The sequence below is a fragment of the Equus asinus genome, chromosome 8 (genome assembly GCF_041296235.1).
Source record: "Equus asinus isolate D_3611 breed Donkey chromosome 8, EquAss-T2T_v2, whole genome shotgun sequence".
Lineage (NCBI taxonomy): Eukaryota > Metazoa > Chordata > Mammalia > Perissodactyla > Equidae > Equus > Equus asinus.
The window spans coordinates 25,858,526-25,875,561 of NC_091797.1; the positions used below are offsets into that span (position 1 = coordinate 25,858,526).

Genomic DNA, 17,036 nt, shown 5'->3' on the forward strand with positions numbered 1-17,036 from the left:
GGGAACTCGAGGCAGCTCAGCCCTGTGAGAGCAACATTCAGGGGCAACTGCTCCTCAGATCATCACCACCTTGGACTGAGCGTGAAGAGAAGGTGGAGACCACTTCAAGATCAGAGTTGTGATTATAACTCAGGGAAGAATACACTATTTAGGCTCATCAGTGAATTTGATGTTATAGGCAGAGAACCACACTTATGCCCTGACATGTGAATTCACTAAATTAAAGAAGTCTATGGATCATGATTGTGAAAACGGAATTGGAAATTAACTTTTTTTTAAAGATTTTATTTTTTCCTTTTTCTCCTCAAAGCCCCCCAGTACATAGTTGTATATTCTTCGTTGTGGTCCTTGTAGTTGTGGCATGTGGGACGCTGCCTCAGCGTGGCTTGATGAGCAGTGCCATGTCCGCGCCCAGGATTCAAACCAACGAAACACTCGGCCGCCTGCAGCTGAGCGCACGAACTTAACCACTCGGCCATGGGGCCAGCCCCTAGAAATTAACTTTTCATCAAGGCTTTGGGGACCTAGATTTTCCTGAGTTTGAGAGGCATGATCTCAACCCGGGAAGATGGGGTCAGTGGGGACATCGTGAACCAGTGTGTGCTTTTGCCCTGATCTACTGGATGAGCCTGAATCTTCAGAGACACAGACCACTGTAGTTGGGCAAACAATGAGGCTGAATTGGGAACTGCTGGTAGAGGCTACAAAGGACTGGAGAAATCCATGGGGTAGGAAGGGAAATACATCAGGAACCAGAGAAGAAGCTGTCAGGATACACCATTTAAATGCCACCAGCTGGTTAATAACCAGAGATTCCATTAGGGTTTACAAGGCGCAACATTAAGGATTATTCACGGACTCAAGGCCACAGGAAGAAACTTTGCAATGGGCACCTGAGAGAGGGTGGAAGTGCACTGCTTGGAGAACCAGGAATTGCAATAGACCAAGGGTTACTGAGCAAAGCTGGATTTTCCCACCAAAGCCCCCATGAATCTCTCCTGCTCAAGGGGATCCAGGCACTGCTCCCAGGGACGTTCAAGAAGAATCTATGCGAACTATAAAAGGAGAAGAAAGGAGAGGCGGGACTTGAATGGGAAGAGCCTCTGGATCATACAGAGGTACTGAGCCCCTCTTATTCTGACAGAATTCACAAATGTTCAATAGGTCAGTGGGGCAAGGTGTGAGAGGGACAAAAAGTAGTAACACGTGAGTGTGAGCCATAGTCTATCTCCTCTCACTTTCCAAACTCTTCTGAAATACACCTTCTCAAAGGAAGAACTGATTTTTATTCAGGTGGCTATGAGCCTGAGATTCTTCTACTGATCCAGGTAAGGGGTCAAGAGGAGACTTAGCACCATCCCTTCAAAGCATACCTGGGATCTGACCACTTCTCAACATCTCCACTTTTATTCCCCGGGTCCAAGTCACCACCACCTCTTGCCTGGATTCTTGCAACAGCCTTCTCACGGTGACCTGACTCCCACTCTTGTTCTCAGACTCTTACAACCTCCCAAAGCTGAGTCAAGAAGAAACAGACAATCTGAATAGACCAATCACAAAGAAAGAGATTGAAACAGTAATCAAAAGCATCCCAAAGAATAAAACCCCAGGACCAAATGGCTTTCCTGGGGAATTTTACCAAACTTTCAGAGAGGATTTAATACTTATCCTTCTCAAGCTATTCCAAAAACTTAGGGAAGATGGAACACTTCCTAACACATTCTATGAGACCAACATCACGCTGATACCAAAGCCTGACAAGGACAGCACGAAGAAGGAGAACTACAGGCCAATATCACCGATGAACACAGATGCAAAAATCCTCAACAAAATTTTGGCAACCCGAATTCAGCAATACATCAAAAGGATCATACATCATGATCAAGTGGGATTCATACCAGGGACACAGAGATGGTTCAACATCTGCAAATCAATCAACATGATACACCACATCAACAAACTGAGGAATAAAAACCACATGATCATCTCAATAGATGCAGAGAAAGCATTTGACAAGATCCAACAGCAATTTATGATAAAAACTCTTCACAAAATGGGGATAGAAGGAAATTGCCTCAACATAATAAAGGCCATATGTGACAAACCCACAGCCAACATACTCAGTGGGCAAAAACTGAGCACCATCCGCCTGAGAACAGGAACAAGGCAAGGATGCCCACTATCACCACTCTTATTCAACACAGTACTGGAGGTTTGGGCCAGAGCAATTAGGCAAGAGAAAGGAATAAAAGGAATCCAAATAGGGAGCGAACAAGTGAAACTCTCACTGTTTGCAGACGACACGATCTTATATATAGAAAACCCCAAAAAATCTATTGGAAAACTAATAGAAATAATTAACAACTACAGCAAAGTTGCAGGGTACAGAATCAACTTACAAAAATCAGTTGCTTTTCTATACTCCCATAACGAACTTACAGAAAGAGAAGTCAAGAATACAATTCCATTTGCAATCGCAGCGAAAAGAATAAAGTACCTAGGAATAAATTTAACCAAGGAGCTGAAGGAATTATACAATGAATACTATAAGACATTACTGAAAGAAATTGATAATGACATAAAGAGATGGAAAGAGATTCCTTGCTCATGGATTGGAAGAATAAACATAGTTAAAATGTCCATACTACCCAAAGCAATTTACAGATTCAAGGCAATCCCAATTAGAATCCCAAGGACATTCTTCACAGAAATAGAGCAAAGAACCCCAAAATTCATATGGGGCAACAAAAGACCCTGATTTGCTAAGGCAATCCTAAGAAAAAAGAACAAAGCTGGAGGTATCACAATTCCTGACCTCAAAATTTACTACAAAGCCATGGTGATCAAAATGGCATGGTACTGGTACACAAACAGGCACATAGATCAATGGAACAGAACTGAAAGCCCAGAAATAAAACCATACATCTACGGGCAGCTAATCTTCGACAAAGGCGCCAAGAACATACAATGGAGGAAAGATAGTCTCTTCAACAGATGGTCTTGGGAAAAATGGACAGCCAAATGCAAAAGAATGAAGGTAGACCACTATCTCACACCATACACAAAAATAAACTCGACATGGATCCAAGACTTGAAGATACGTCCTGAAACCATAAAATTATCGAACTAAAAAGGATCTTTTCAAATACCATGTCATCTCAGACAAGGGAAACAAAAGAAAAAATAAACAAGTGGGAATTCATCAGACTAAAGAGCTCCTGCAAGGCAAAAAAAAAAAAAAAAAAACTAGAATCAAAACAAAGAGAAAACCTACCAATCAGGAGAAAATATTTGCAAATCATATATCTGACATGGGGTTAACCTCCATAATATATAAGGAACTCACACAGCTGAACAATAAAAAAAGAAACAACCCGATCAAAAAATGGGCAGAGGAGATGAACAGACATTTTTCCAAAGAAGATATACAGATGGCCAATAAACACATGAAAAGATGTTCAACAACACTAATCATCAGGGAATGCAAATCAAAACTACACTAAGATACCACCTTATGCCTGTTAAAATGGCTATAATCACTAAGACTAAAAATAAGAAATGTTGGAGAGGGTGTGGAGAGAAGGGAACCCTCATACACTGCTGGTAGGAATGCACACTGGTGCAGCCACTATGGAAAACGGTATGGAAATTCCTCAAAAAGCTAAAAATAGAACCACTACATGACCCAGCTATCCCATTACTGGGTATCTACTCAAACAACTGGAAATCAACAATCCAAAGCAACATATGCACCCCTATGTTCATTGCAGCGCTATTCACAATAGCCAAGACATGGAAACACTGACCGCTCATCAACTGATGATTGGATAAAGAAGATGTGGTGTATATATATATATATATATATATATAATACTACTCAGCCAGAAAAAAGGACAAATTCATCCCATTTGCAATAACGTGGAAAGACTTAGAGGGAATTATGCTAAGCGAAATAAGCCAGTCTAAGACAGACAAACAGCAGATGATTTCACTCATATGTGGAATATAAACAAATACATGGACAAAGAAAACAGTTCAGTGGTTACCAGGGGAAGGGGGGGATGGGGGGTGGGTACAGGGGCTGAAGGGGAGCACTTATGTGGTGACAGTCAAGAAATAATGTACAATTGAAACCTCACATTGATGTAAACTATTATGAACTCAAAAAATCAGCAAAAAATTATATGTATGTACATATGTATATCATATGTATATGAATTACATATATATACATACATTCATACATGTTATTTTATATCTTTATTTCTTATCAGTATGTTGTGAGCATTTTATTGTCACTAAGTATTACTGGAGAATAGTTTTTAATGGTGGCACAGTGTTCCATCATTCTGATTCATCCTTGTTCATTCAACCACTACCCTTTTGTACATTTAAGACATTTTCAATTTTTCAATATTACAGATAGCACTAGATTAAACATCTTTGTATATAAATCTTGATGTATGTCTCTCAATATGTTCTTACGAGAAATTCACACATGTAAAATAGTTGGGACAAAACATACAAACATTTTAAAGATTTGTGATATATATATAATAAAGGGCTGCCAGTGTCTCCAGCTACAATGGAATGCTGTAACTCCCACCCACACTCTTCTCGTTTGTGCTTCAATTTTATTTATGGTGCTTTTTTTTTTTTTTTTTTTTTTAAAGATCGGCACCTGAGCTAACAACCGTTGCCAATCTTCTTCTTTTTTTTTTTCTTTTCTGCTTTATCTCCCCAAACCCTCCCATACACAGTTGTATATCTTAGTTGCAGGTCCTTCTAGTTGTGGGATGTGGGATGCCACCTCAACGTGGCCTGACGAGCAGCGCCATGTCCGCGCCCAGGATCCGAACCCTGGGCTGCCGCAGTGGAGCGTGCGAACTTAACCACTCGGCCACGGAGCTGGCCCCTATGGTGCTTTTTTTTAAAAAAAGATTTTATTTTTCCTCCTTCTCCCCAAAGCCCCCTAGTACACAGTTGTGTATCTTTAGATGTTGGTCCTTCTAGTTGTGGCATGTGGGACGCCACCTCAACACGGCCTGACGAGTGGCACTATGTCTGCGCCCAGAATTCGAATCGGCGAAACCCTGGGCCGCCAAAGCAGAGCACGTGAACTTCACCACTCGGCCACGGGGCCGGTCCCCCTATTTATGGTGCTTTCGACATACTGAAGTTTTAAAACTTCATCCAAATTCCCCATCTTGTCCCTCTGAGTTTGGACTCTGGTATTATGATTAAGAAAATCCTAGCCACCCCAATAGTATATAACTGTTCAACATATTATTTCGCAGCTCAATTTAAGCCATTTAAAACCTTAATCAACTTAGAATTTACTTTGGAGTTTACCGTGAGGTAAAATTCTTACCTTCTTCTAAAGTTAACCTGCTATCTCAACCCTTTATTGACTAATCCATTTTCCCTGCACTGATTTGAAATGTGAATCTTATCGTAGACTAAGCTATTATGTATACTGGAGTCTAATTTGGGGCCTTTCATTTTGCTCCATTGATCTGTTTATGTACTCTGAGCCAGTTCCACACTGATTAAATTATTGGCCATTTGACAAAGTTTTAAAAATCTGATGGTGTTGGTTCCCATTATTCTTTTTCGTTTTCAAGCTGTCTTGGCTATTCGTGTACATTTATTGTTCCAGATGATCTAAGACCCCTCCACTATCCAATTAAAAAAAAATACTGTTGGAATTTCAATTAAACTTGCATTCAATTTATAGATTAATTTAGAGACTATTGACATCTTTACAGTATTGAATCTTTATACTGGCAATGTAGTAACTCTCCATTTATTCTATCCTACTTTCATGACTCCAAGAAAGTTTTATAGTTTTCTTCTAATAAGCATTTTTAAAATTATTTGTTTTATTTTTGTTGTTACAGTGAATGGGATTTTTGCATTTTATTTTACAAAAATGCTCCATTGATTTTTAAAATATATTTATTTTGTGACCAGCCACCTTACTGAGCTATTAAATCTCTTAAATCTAATAGTTTTTCAGTTGATTCATTTGTGTTTTTCAGTTAGACAATTACACCGTCTTAGAGTAATAAAGATTTTTGTCCCTCCTTTCCAGTAGTTATATTTTTTATTTATGATTCTTACATCAGCTATATCTTCCGCGACAATACTAAATAATAGTGGTGAGAGCAGACATCTTTATCTTCCTCCTGCCTTTAATGGGCATGTCTCCAGCTGTTCACCAGTGAGTATGATGCTGTCATTTGAAGTTCATATTCACTATCGCATTAATAAAATATTCTTCTATTCCAACTTTTTAAAAGTCAAATACAAATAATTCCTTCTTAGCATCTATCAAGGTAATAATAAGATAGCCTAAGGAAAAGTTTTTCGCTCATTGTTGTAATGAGATTTCTTAATATTGTATCTTTCCTATATTCACCCTACTTGGTGCATTCCTACTTGGTCAAAGATTATTATTATTATTATTTTGCATGTTTGTTTTTTTTAATGTCACACTGAATTCTTCCTGCTTGCATTTTAGTGAAGATCCTTACATTTATACTGATAAGTAGGATCAATCTGTGGTTTCTTTCTTTTATGCAATTACTCTCTTGGTCTGTTTGTGATATCAGGATAATGCGATTCCCCTAAAATAAAAAGGAAAATATATCCTCTTTTTCTAAGTCTGGAATGGAAGATAGCATATGAAAGTTTTAAAGGACTTACCAAAAAAATCATCCAAGGCCAGAGCCTTTGCTGATGTAGAAATTTTAAAACTTCTAATTTTTCTCCTCTTGATTATTTGTCTATTCAGGTTTTTCTACCTTTTCTGAGAAAATTTTGTAAATTTGTATTTTTCTACAAACTTGTCCATTTTAATGTTTATTACCATAATTACATACCATTCTCTTGTTATTTAAATTTTTTCATCTGTACACATCGTTATACCCATTTTCTCATTCCTACTCTTGTATAATTGTGGGTTTGCATTTTATGTGTTTGCTCTCGAAGTCTATTTTCAAACTATCCTTCCTCTGGGACCCCTTTCTCCCTCACCCAGGCTCCCAGGAGGGTTCTCATGTTAAATCCATCTGTTTCTCCCCGGTGCCCAGGCACCCACTGCTTTCGTGCAGAATGTATCTGCTCTGAATCTCTCACTGCAGACCATAACAGGCAACAGACGGTATCCATGGTGAGAGGTTTTCTTCTCCTCTCTTCCTACCAAAACTTATTTGACTTGGTCCCATCCCTCAAGCTGCTGTCTGGTAACTGGTTAATTTATCTAATAAACTCAGTGAGAGGGAACAAAAGAGAAAGACCACTGAAGCGGGAGTTGGAAGCCCTGGGATAAGCCCTGAATCAGATCTGTCACAAACTGCCTCCCTGGCCTCATCTCCAGACCTCAGTTTCCCCAGCTGTAAATTAAGGTAGCTGGTTTTCAAGATTTCCAGAGTCCTATTCACCCCAAGCATTCTATGATTATCTACTATCCAGTTATACAAATAAAATATTTCTAGTGAGACTAGAATAATATTCTGTCTACATAAGAGTTCCATTTTCACAGCTATTTTGGGGATTTTTAACCCAAAGTAGTGAACAGCCTGAGACCTCCTAACATTCCCAAAAATGATTTAGCAAAGAGTTCTTCATAAAATTCACTGGGTTCTTCAGTGTCACAATCAAATCTACTCTTTCACTATCCTAACAAAGTAACCAATAGAAACTTGAACAACTGGAATTGGAAAAACTAAAGTAGCAGCAAGAAATGAAAACACCGAATTGCCCAGCAAAGCAGTATGATAACATGTAGTAACACTAAAAGTGATCGCACAGTTCTGGCCTTATGTATTTATTTAATGTCATAGTTATAATTTCTCCCAAAGGAGACTTTGAATTTCCTAATTCTGTTGTTATACCCTTGTTCTCCAAAACAGCATCCTTTTGAGGTAACATCTGAAATGGTAACTCTAGTGGAATACGCCCTTCTTCTAGGAACAGTATCCCCTTCTAAGAAATGTCCTCCACTCTAGCTCCATATATGTGGCTCCTGCTGTGAACTCATGTCCACAGAAACAGTTCATTGACTGGCCCAGAAAGGAGCATGTGACCAATGCATATCTTCCCTGGATGTTTGAACTTGGGACCAAGAGAGTAAGGGCAGTTTCCCTGGGAATGTCGCACTTTGAACTTGTGAGCAGTGAAGCCCACGAGCCACCAGAGGCTAAGAGAGATGATCACGTGGAGATCGGTTTGTGGCAAGACAGAAAAAAAGGAACTTATACACAGAGAGAGGTGGGGTATAGAAGCAGGGGGACAAAGATCCGCAGAGGAGTAGATCTGAGAGAGATTTGCAAACTACAAGCTGCGAGAAAGGCACACTCTTGGACCGACGCAGATGACTGGCACACTGCAGTAAACACCAGAGCAAAACAGCCTACTTTAAAGGTGGTTAATGGGGCTTAGCCATGAGCAGTTGCCAATAGAACCCGGGAGCTCTTTGCATTGGGCATCAGTGTTCAGTCAGAAGAATGCGACCATTCAAACATGGATCCATATAGAACAGGCAACAGTGTGGTGACAATGAACAGAGCAAAGTCAAGATGAGAAAAGAGGGAATGAACATAGACCATGCTACCATAAGCGAACGGTTTACAGTAAATTCTTAATGCAGAGGAACATGTGGCAAGTACTTGGAGATGACAGAATTATTCTATATCATGTTTATGTTAACGATATAATAAACTCAGTGTAAGTTTTATTTCATAGGGCAGGTTTAGTGATTCATAATCAATCACTTTTATAATGTTTACAAAGACATGAATGAATTAACCCTTCATAGTATGGTCATAGAGACCTGAACCTGGACAATCCCAAACGGCAATTCCACCAACATTCAGATTTTCAGAGTATGAAGAGCAGATCAACAGCCCTCCTGTAAACAGCCACCCTTAGGAGGATGGCTTAATTCTATCAAGATGTGCTCTGCATCATGTAGGTCCTTGTCCTTTACTCCTGCTGCCTCAGTCACTGCCCTCACAACTTGTGTGTTTACAACCTTCCCCTGGAATAACTTTCCTTCTACCTCCCACCATCCCACCTGGTAAAATTTTATCTACTTTTTAGATCCTACTCAAAATATCATCAGTGTGATGCTTTCCCTTACACCCCATGCCGCCTGAGTAGCTCTGGATCTTGTAATCAGGCATGTCTACATAACTCTGTTACAGCAGTTGTCACATTGTCTTCTGTTATGCATTTACGTCTGTCTTTCCCAGCTATGCCGTACTCATCTCTGTACTCCCTGAATCTAGCACACTGGCTGTACTAAATGTTTATTGAATGAAAACATTAATGAATGAATCTCTAATTACTATGCACTACAGTAATGGTTATAGTTTTTCACCTTGTGATAAAATAGACTTTGTTGTAATTTTATATAGATATGGCAAAAAAATTTACTCCTGTATGTTCATTCTTTCTAGTCTGCTATTCATGTACCAGGGTCACCTGCTTATGACTTAAAAAAAAAAAAACCAGTATATGGTAGATGAGTGTGTTCCTCTCTGCACAAAGATATCTGTATCACACCCTCCCTCTAGAAGATCTGAAAAGAGAGCAAAGAGGAAGGAGTGTAATATTTTTTCTACCTCAGTTTTATGGATATGTTTCTAAGAGTCAGTTATAAAATTACGAAAGGCAAATTTGAGGCAAAAATTTGGACGTTTTGCTAAATTTCACAGATTGCTGATCATACCCAGCTTCAGTTTCTTGGCCAAGGCGTCAATTTGAATTGTGGGATCAGATCCCATAGACAGGAAACATATCAGAGGTGTTCGTGTATCACTCTCTTCCCAAGTTTTCTCCAGATTTAAGATAACTGGTTCTGTGTACTTCTCCTCCAAAGAATCTGCAATATACTTTCTTGCTTGAAAAACAGTACGGTCTGGGCACCAAGACCTAGAAATTAATACGAGTTAGAGGAAAAAATTCAGTGTGTTCATTTTTTATTCTATCAAATTCTAAGCACGTAAAGAACATATTTAATTAGCAAAGGAAAAAAAAAGCTAGCTCTCCCTTATGCAGATCTGGGTAAGAGAGATGGCAAGGTTTTCTATCCCTGGGTGAGTGCAAATTTAACCATGTGGTTTTGGTGCTAGGCCTTGGCAAGAAGTAGGGCAGGGCCGGCAACAACACGGTCTGTTGCCAATCTGGAAGGGAACTTAAACGTCATCTGATCCAAGTGTCTCATTTTCAGAAGCAGCAGAAACTACCCTGAAGCTTCAACTAGTTAATTTTTACAAACACATCAATGATTATCTGAGTAACTGAGGGTGCCAGCTTCATGTAAGCAATTCCTCCCCCAAACTAACACACAGGAGCACATTCATTCTTTGACAAAGATTTATCAAGCGCCAACTGCACTTCAGCCCCACTCTGGGTGCTGGAGACTCAGCAGGAACACAAGGGGAACGGGGACAGGGATCTTCTGCCAGCTCCAGTGCACGATGGGGGCTGGGCTGCTGTGCACGCTGAAGCTCTGCAGTCTTCAAGGGATCTAACGTGTCAAAGGTGTCAAAAGCAGGCTGACCAGCAAGCATTGGTTTAATCCCATCTGTGAAGCCTAAAGTGTAGTAGGTTCTAAACGCAGCAACGCATTACGCAAATGTCATTTAATATTTGCTATTTTAGATCACAAACTCTACAGATTCTTATTTGCTAGTAGATTCCACTATTCATTTGACTTAGATTCAACTTAACAACGATGGATGAAAGAGAGAGACATCTATTCCAATAAAAACAAGTAGCCTTTTCATACTCTGTCGATCATGAGGTCACCATTGCTGACTGCTCTGATCACCATCAAATAGTGACAACATCCAGGAAACAACTTTTTCTAAGAAATGCAAGCTCAGGTGTATAACATTAGGAAAGACAACAACTACTCCGAAATAATTCTACATCTTTTTGATATTCTTTTGGTGGTCTCATCTCTCCCCAACTCCACTCTCCTGTCTTTCTCACTAATCACACACACACACTGATCTTTCAATATAGAATCCTTCTTTGAGGTACCAGATATTGGAAAATGTGAAAAGTGAGAAGGAAAAGAAAAGAATCTTCTTCCTTAACAACAATTTCAAATTTTTGCCTTCTATTTTAATAGCTAAATCAGCATTTATACATTTCAATAGTACAACGTTCTTGGGCTTTTCCTCAGTTGAAATTGAATTTCAGCTTATAAACTAATTGCCTGATAATTTGGTAAGGTCTACTTTTTTTAAAGAAGTAAATTCAACAATAAATGATTCACTCAAAGGTAAATGATGAACAAAGTGAATGATGAGCATATTTTTCATATTTTTTTGCTAAAAGCACTATCATTAACATGTTGTCAAGATCCCTGCACCGTCACCATTTTATTTGCTTGTCAAGGACGTAAAGAATTGCCATCCGAAACTGCAATTTGGAAGCACATACGTTTCTTATAAGAACTACCAGGATGGAGTGAAGTAAGCTCCCTGAGGGGCGATCTGTGATTTAATATAATGTGTGATGCTTCCAGGTCTGATAATCTCTCTTCTCACCTGATCAGTAAAAGTTTGCGGCAAGTATCCAGTGAATCGTTATATCCATCCGGGATAATTTCTTCCTCTGGAGCATCTTTATCAAACCAGCTTTTCCACCCCTTCTCATTACGAGATATCTAAAATAAACAAGCCAATTAGCAAGCCATAGGAATTATGCAATTCGAATATACTGGGGAGGATTCCAAAAAACTTCTTTTCAGGCAGATAACTTTTCAACATAACTGCACAGTTTACATTTTTCTTCAGAGTCAATGACTCAAATAACATGGATATTACTATTTCCTTTCAGTTTTCCATTGCTTTTCTACATTATTCACTAAATTTAGGACCATTATACAAAATTATACAAAATGATTTGGCAGAAAAAAAGCAGACCAGGGTTTCTCAGCCTCAGCACCACTGGCATTTGGGGCCAGATTATTTTTTGTTGAGGGGCCCGTCCTGTGCATTGCATGATGTTTAGCAGCATCCCTGGCCTCCACCCACTAGATGCCAGTAGCACCCCTCCCCCCAATTCCTGACAATCAAAAATGTCTCCAGACATTGTCAGATGCTCTCTGGGAGGTAGCACAAAGTTGCCCATGGTTGAGAACCACTGATATAGACCATTCTGATAACCAAACCTCTAAATGTTGACCTCTACTTAAAATAGTGATGGACGACAAAATCAAAGCTTTTATTTTCCTGGTGACCCTCCACCCTGAGACCTTAAACCTAGGAAGAGAAGAAGCATCTCCAAGAGCTGGTCTCAAATACCTGTTCTTTCAGAAGCAGGGAGAGAACCGCGGGTTTTCAGAGGCATTAAGAGGTGCTCCCTGCAGCCCGAGTACTGTTGAGACGGATTACAAAATTGTAGATTGGGAGCGTAGTGCTACTTCTCAGCAACAATCAGGCTGGATTATTTAGACGGTGTTTGTACGCATGTTTTAGAAGCCATGGTAAGCGCTGATGACAAACAGCAAATGCTCACATAACAGATATTACGTGCCAGACTCAAGGACTGTTCAATAACTGCCCAAAGTCCACATCAGGCAAACAATTCATCACATAGGATACAGACAGGGTGCAAATTAATAACAAAAGCAATTACTCTGTAACTCAGTTGCTCCAACTTTTTCCCTGGGACACTAAAGGACGGAGGAGGATTTCTGAAATGTTTCACAACTGCCATCTTTCCCCTGAAGATTGCATGGCTCTCCCTATTTGGCTGCTCCCAAAGCATCTGCCTGGCATACGGCTGGGAGGGCCTGGGTGCTGCTGCAGCGTCGCCCCACTGTGCTGGCACCTGCGCGCTGCCACCCACAGTGCCCCCTGCAGGCCTCCTCCACACTGGTGGCTGGAGAGAGGGCACAAGGAGAGAGTGCTTATTCCCGGCCTGCTGGCCTTCCACCTGCTAACTGTGACTCTACTGCAATAGAGTGTCTGGGCGACCTGCATCTGTGATGGTCAATGGGATAATTTCCAGCCCCTTAGCCGCCCACTTCCATTTCTTGGTCCTTTTTCTGGTCCTCCACGTGGGCAAGACCACTTCCAGGTGTTAAACAGTTTGGCTTGTGATGCCGAGGCAGGGTAGCTGCTGTGTGAGGCTATTTTTGTTTCAATTCCTGACACCCACTCAGCTGGGAGATTGATCTCCTTCTACTTCCTCCCTTCCTTCCACAGACAGGCCAAACCAACGGCCGCCCGAGGACGGGTCCCTAGTGAACTTCTGCAACTCTCCTGAGAATGACTCCTCCCCTTACTCTAGCCCATTCACTGTAAAAGGAGTTGGAAAGAAACAACTCATGATGTCAGGGAAAGAGCATGGGGCCAAATTACAGCTTTGCCATTTATCGGCTATGAGGCCTTGAGTAAGTACTTAACCTCTCTGAATCTCAGTTTTCTCATCTATAAAGCAGGGTCAATACTACTTCCTTGCACAGTTATCTTTGTTGCAAAGTACTTATCCCACAGTTAGCAGTAGTAGCTCCCAGATTCGACACCACAGATACTGATAATCCAATGGACAGAGGCAAATCATAATGCACATCCCTATATCAATGTAGTCTGTCAGCAGAGGGCACGGGTTTTGAGTGACATTTCCAGTGGTGCTTGAAGGTCTCCCTTACCCAGTCTCTGAGCAGACCCAGACCACTTTTTTTTCCCAAAGTATTTGCTTGGGCTTGGAGCACTCATCTATGGCTGTGCTACAAAACAAAGCTTACTGTCCACCACAGATGGAATCCAGGGACTGCATTCCATTGACTCTGATCCAACCATGGCTGAATAGGTAGGAGTCTACACAACGTTCCAGGAATACCACCACACTGGCACCCCTAGTATGCACTGGGCAGCGGGAGTGGGAGTGTGTGGAGGGGAGGGAACCCATGATGACAGCATGAGGCCCCTGCCAACTTATGGTCTACCTATTGCCCCATTTGTCCATCACCAGCAACTGCAAGAAAGATGATGATCCGCATTTGACTCTGGGAAAATGCAGGCCCTCCAGCAGTGACAGGCAGCTGTAACCAACACACCCCAGTAATAAACAACTATCTTTATTCTGAGTCACATGATTGTTTTCCAGTGAGAGTTGAATCAACAACTAATCCACAATAACCAATTCGCATTTTCAAATAAGAAAAATGACTGTAAATCAGGACTTGTTACACCATTTCACCACTATACTTCACCATTTTACATATCCTCCATATAAATGACTGATTTTTTTGAAAGGATCTCAGCCTCTTAATCTGCCTCAAATTCAAATTTGCATAAATTATTTAATCACAGGAAGAAGTGAAAATGTAAAAATGTCAATAGTCTACAATAAAAGGGTCCACCCGCTGGTTCTAATTCTGACAGCAAGTCAAGCAGGCTGATAAATGACCCATGCCCGCCACACAGTAGGAAAATGCAGTTGCCTGCACCTTGGAAAAGTTTCCTTCTGATACTCCTTGGTCCAAAATCTCCCCAGAGAACCATGACACCTTAAAGCTACACTATTGTGCTGCCTCCTTTGGGTGAAGGAATTGTCCCAGGAGGCCCCGATTAAAATGGCTGAGGGTATTTGCGTTTACAGATCTGTACTTTTCCCCAGCCCTTTATTACCTGGTTCATAATTTCCGCAAATTGTGGAAGTTTACTCAGCTCCACAAGATTCAGCCAGGTCATATCGAGGATCCAGCGAAACGGTTTGGGAGGGCAGGCTTTCAGATCCAGGGCTGCTCCCCCTGGGGAAAGGCGTCAGCGGGAATCAGGTCAGCTCGGGATCCGTTTTTAGGAATTTATTTTCCAAATGATAAAAACGATATAACCATATTGCAGGGAAAAAAGTTGGAAAATAATTACATTACAGAAAATGTGGTTATCTTTTTTGGGGGTATATTTCTTTCAAGTCTTAGTGTTTTGTTTACTGATTAATAGCATCTTATAAGATACAGATGGCAACTCCTTGTCATTTTTCCCTGCAAAGAATTTTTCTCAGGTGGTTACAGTTGTTTGCTTTTTTTACTGTCTTTTTAACAATCTGAAATTTACAATTTTGATACCAATGAACAGGTTGAACTTTTTCATGTGTGATTTTAAAAGTCACTTCTTGGTCAGTCATCACTCCTCCAGAAGTTTGATATTCCATACTATTTTTCACGAGGTCGAAAAGATGGATAGACAGATAGATGGAGGGAGGAAGGGAAAGAGGGAGGGAGGGATATAAAACATCTGCGGGTTTTTAAGGGGGTAACTAATGTTCAAATCATTTATTCATTCATTCATTTATTCAACAAATATTTATTGAGCACCCTCTATGTCTCCGGCATATTCCAGGCACAGGGAATAAAGCAGAGAAGACCGAACAGGGCCCCTCCTCTCACGGAGTCTAGTCACAGCACTGGATCGGATTTTGCAGCACGTCACACATCAAATGAGCAGACCCAACGTGACCGTCTTCCAGCAAGACACGTGATTATAGTTACAATGTCAAAATACCTCTATTGCATGCCTTTAGCAATGTTTTATCATAATAATACCAGCTCTCTTGTTTAATTCAGATGTATGCAAAACAGTGGTTCTTGACCTTTTAATTCCAATAATCCTCCTGAAGAACTCATCAAATCCCTTCACTTCACATACCAACCCTGGAGCAAGTGTGCACCTATTAGCTGTTACTTTCACATGAACTCTCTCTCTCTGTTTTGGAAGGTTTGGGTCCAATCCAACCTGGAAGGCAAGAGCAGACCCCCTCCCTAAGGTGTCTTTTTTGTCCATGGTTTACGACAAAAGAAAGTGATATCCTTCTAAAATAACCAGGCAGGAAAAACAGGTAGATCAATTACTCTACAATGCAGGATTGCCCCTGGTATCTATTTCATTTTTCAAAGTGTTCTGACATTCTCGGCCGACGAAGAAAGGCAAAGGCACCTTCCAAATATTGCAGAAGACAAGTAGGAATTGATACAAAGGCACAGTCACTCTTGGGAAATTAAACATTTCTGCTATGACAAATAAGTCTTTCTTCTTTCCCCCTTAAGTACTGAGTTCAAAATGATAAAAAAAAACCATCAGTGATCTAAGGGCCATGTTTGCTAACTTTGTAGAAAACATTAAAAACAAAGTCATACCATCTTTTAAAAAATAATTTGGTCAAAATGTAAGCCAGTTCAAAACTAATACAAACTGTACAATAAACCGGTTTGGGGATGTTTCTTTAAAAAAATAAACAAATAAATAAATAAATAAAATCTCTTTGCTGCTTAGCTGATTGTACCTCGGTCAACAAACCTATCATACAATCCTAAATTAACCTTCCTGAAGCACTGCTCTGTCCATGCTACTTTCCTGCTCGTAAAACATTCAATGGCTCCCTACTGTCAACTAAATTACATCCAAACTCCTCCCCCTGGCTCTCCTGACCCTGTACAACCTGGTTCTCCCTGACTGTCCACTTTGATGACTTGGGGTAACAGCTGTTGCTCTCAACACAACCCAGATATGCAGCCTTCTTTCTTTTTTTTTGTGACAAATCTAATCCCTCTCACAAATTCCCTGCCCACTGTGTTGCACTGTGTTTCTCAGTCTCCTCTGATTGACACATTTTCGGTCAAAGAATCCAGTCTCTTTCAGGCAGTGGCTCTGGTTTGGCTGATTTGCTGGATGCGGAGAGGTGAGGTGGGTGGGACTGTGTCTTGATGGGAAGGATGCCTCAGATCTGCATGCTGCCCTCTAGCCTCGACTTGTCTCAGTCACAGGCTGGGATCCCTGTGCTGTATCCTCTGAGCTATGACAAATCCTGTCTGACTGATAGGGGCACTGGGCTGCTGTCCACAGAGACCGGTCCTTCGTCTCCAGTTACAAAGTCCCCTGCCCTTCGGCTTCTTGGTTTGCACCTCTGCTGGGCACCAGCCCTCTCAAGACTTCCATGTCCACACTCCTGCTGTCAAACCTCAGGCTTATCCACCTAGCCACGCCCCTCCCCAATGCTGCAACACA

The 17,036-nt window shown here is 40.8% G+C and overlaps 1 protein-coding gene across 2 annotated transcripts in view; it reads right to left on the minus strand.

The window, feature by feature from the left end:
- The window catches only part of DNAH8 (dynein axonemal heavy chain 8), a 263,980-nt gene that overhangs the window by 55,262 nt on the left and 191,682 nt on the right, over positions 1-17,036 (minus strand). For both annotated transcript variants that reach the window (XM_070514986.1, XM_070514987.1), the window contains exons 76-78: positions 14,661-14,782; positions 11,568-11,686; positions 9,737-9,939 (exon numbers count right to left, since the gene is read on the minus strand). In XM_070514986.1, coding sequence (XP_070371087.1) covers positions 9,737-9,939; positions 11,568-11,686; positions 14,661-14,782 — 444 coding nt within the window. The remainder of the gene's footprint in view (positions 1-9,736; positions 9,940-11,567; positions 11,687-14,660; positions 14,783-17,036) is intronic.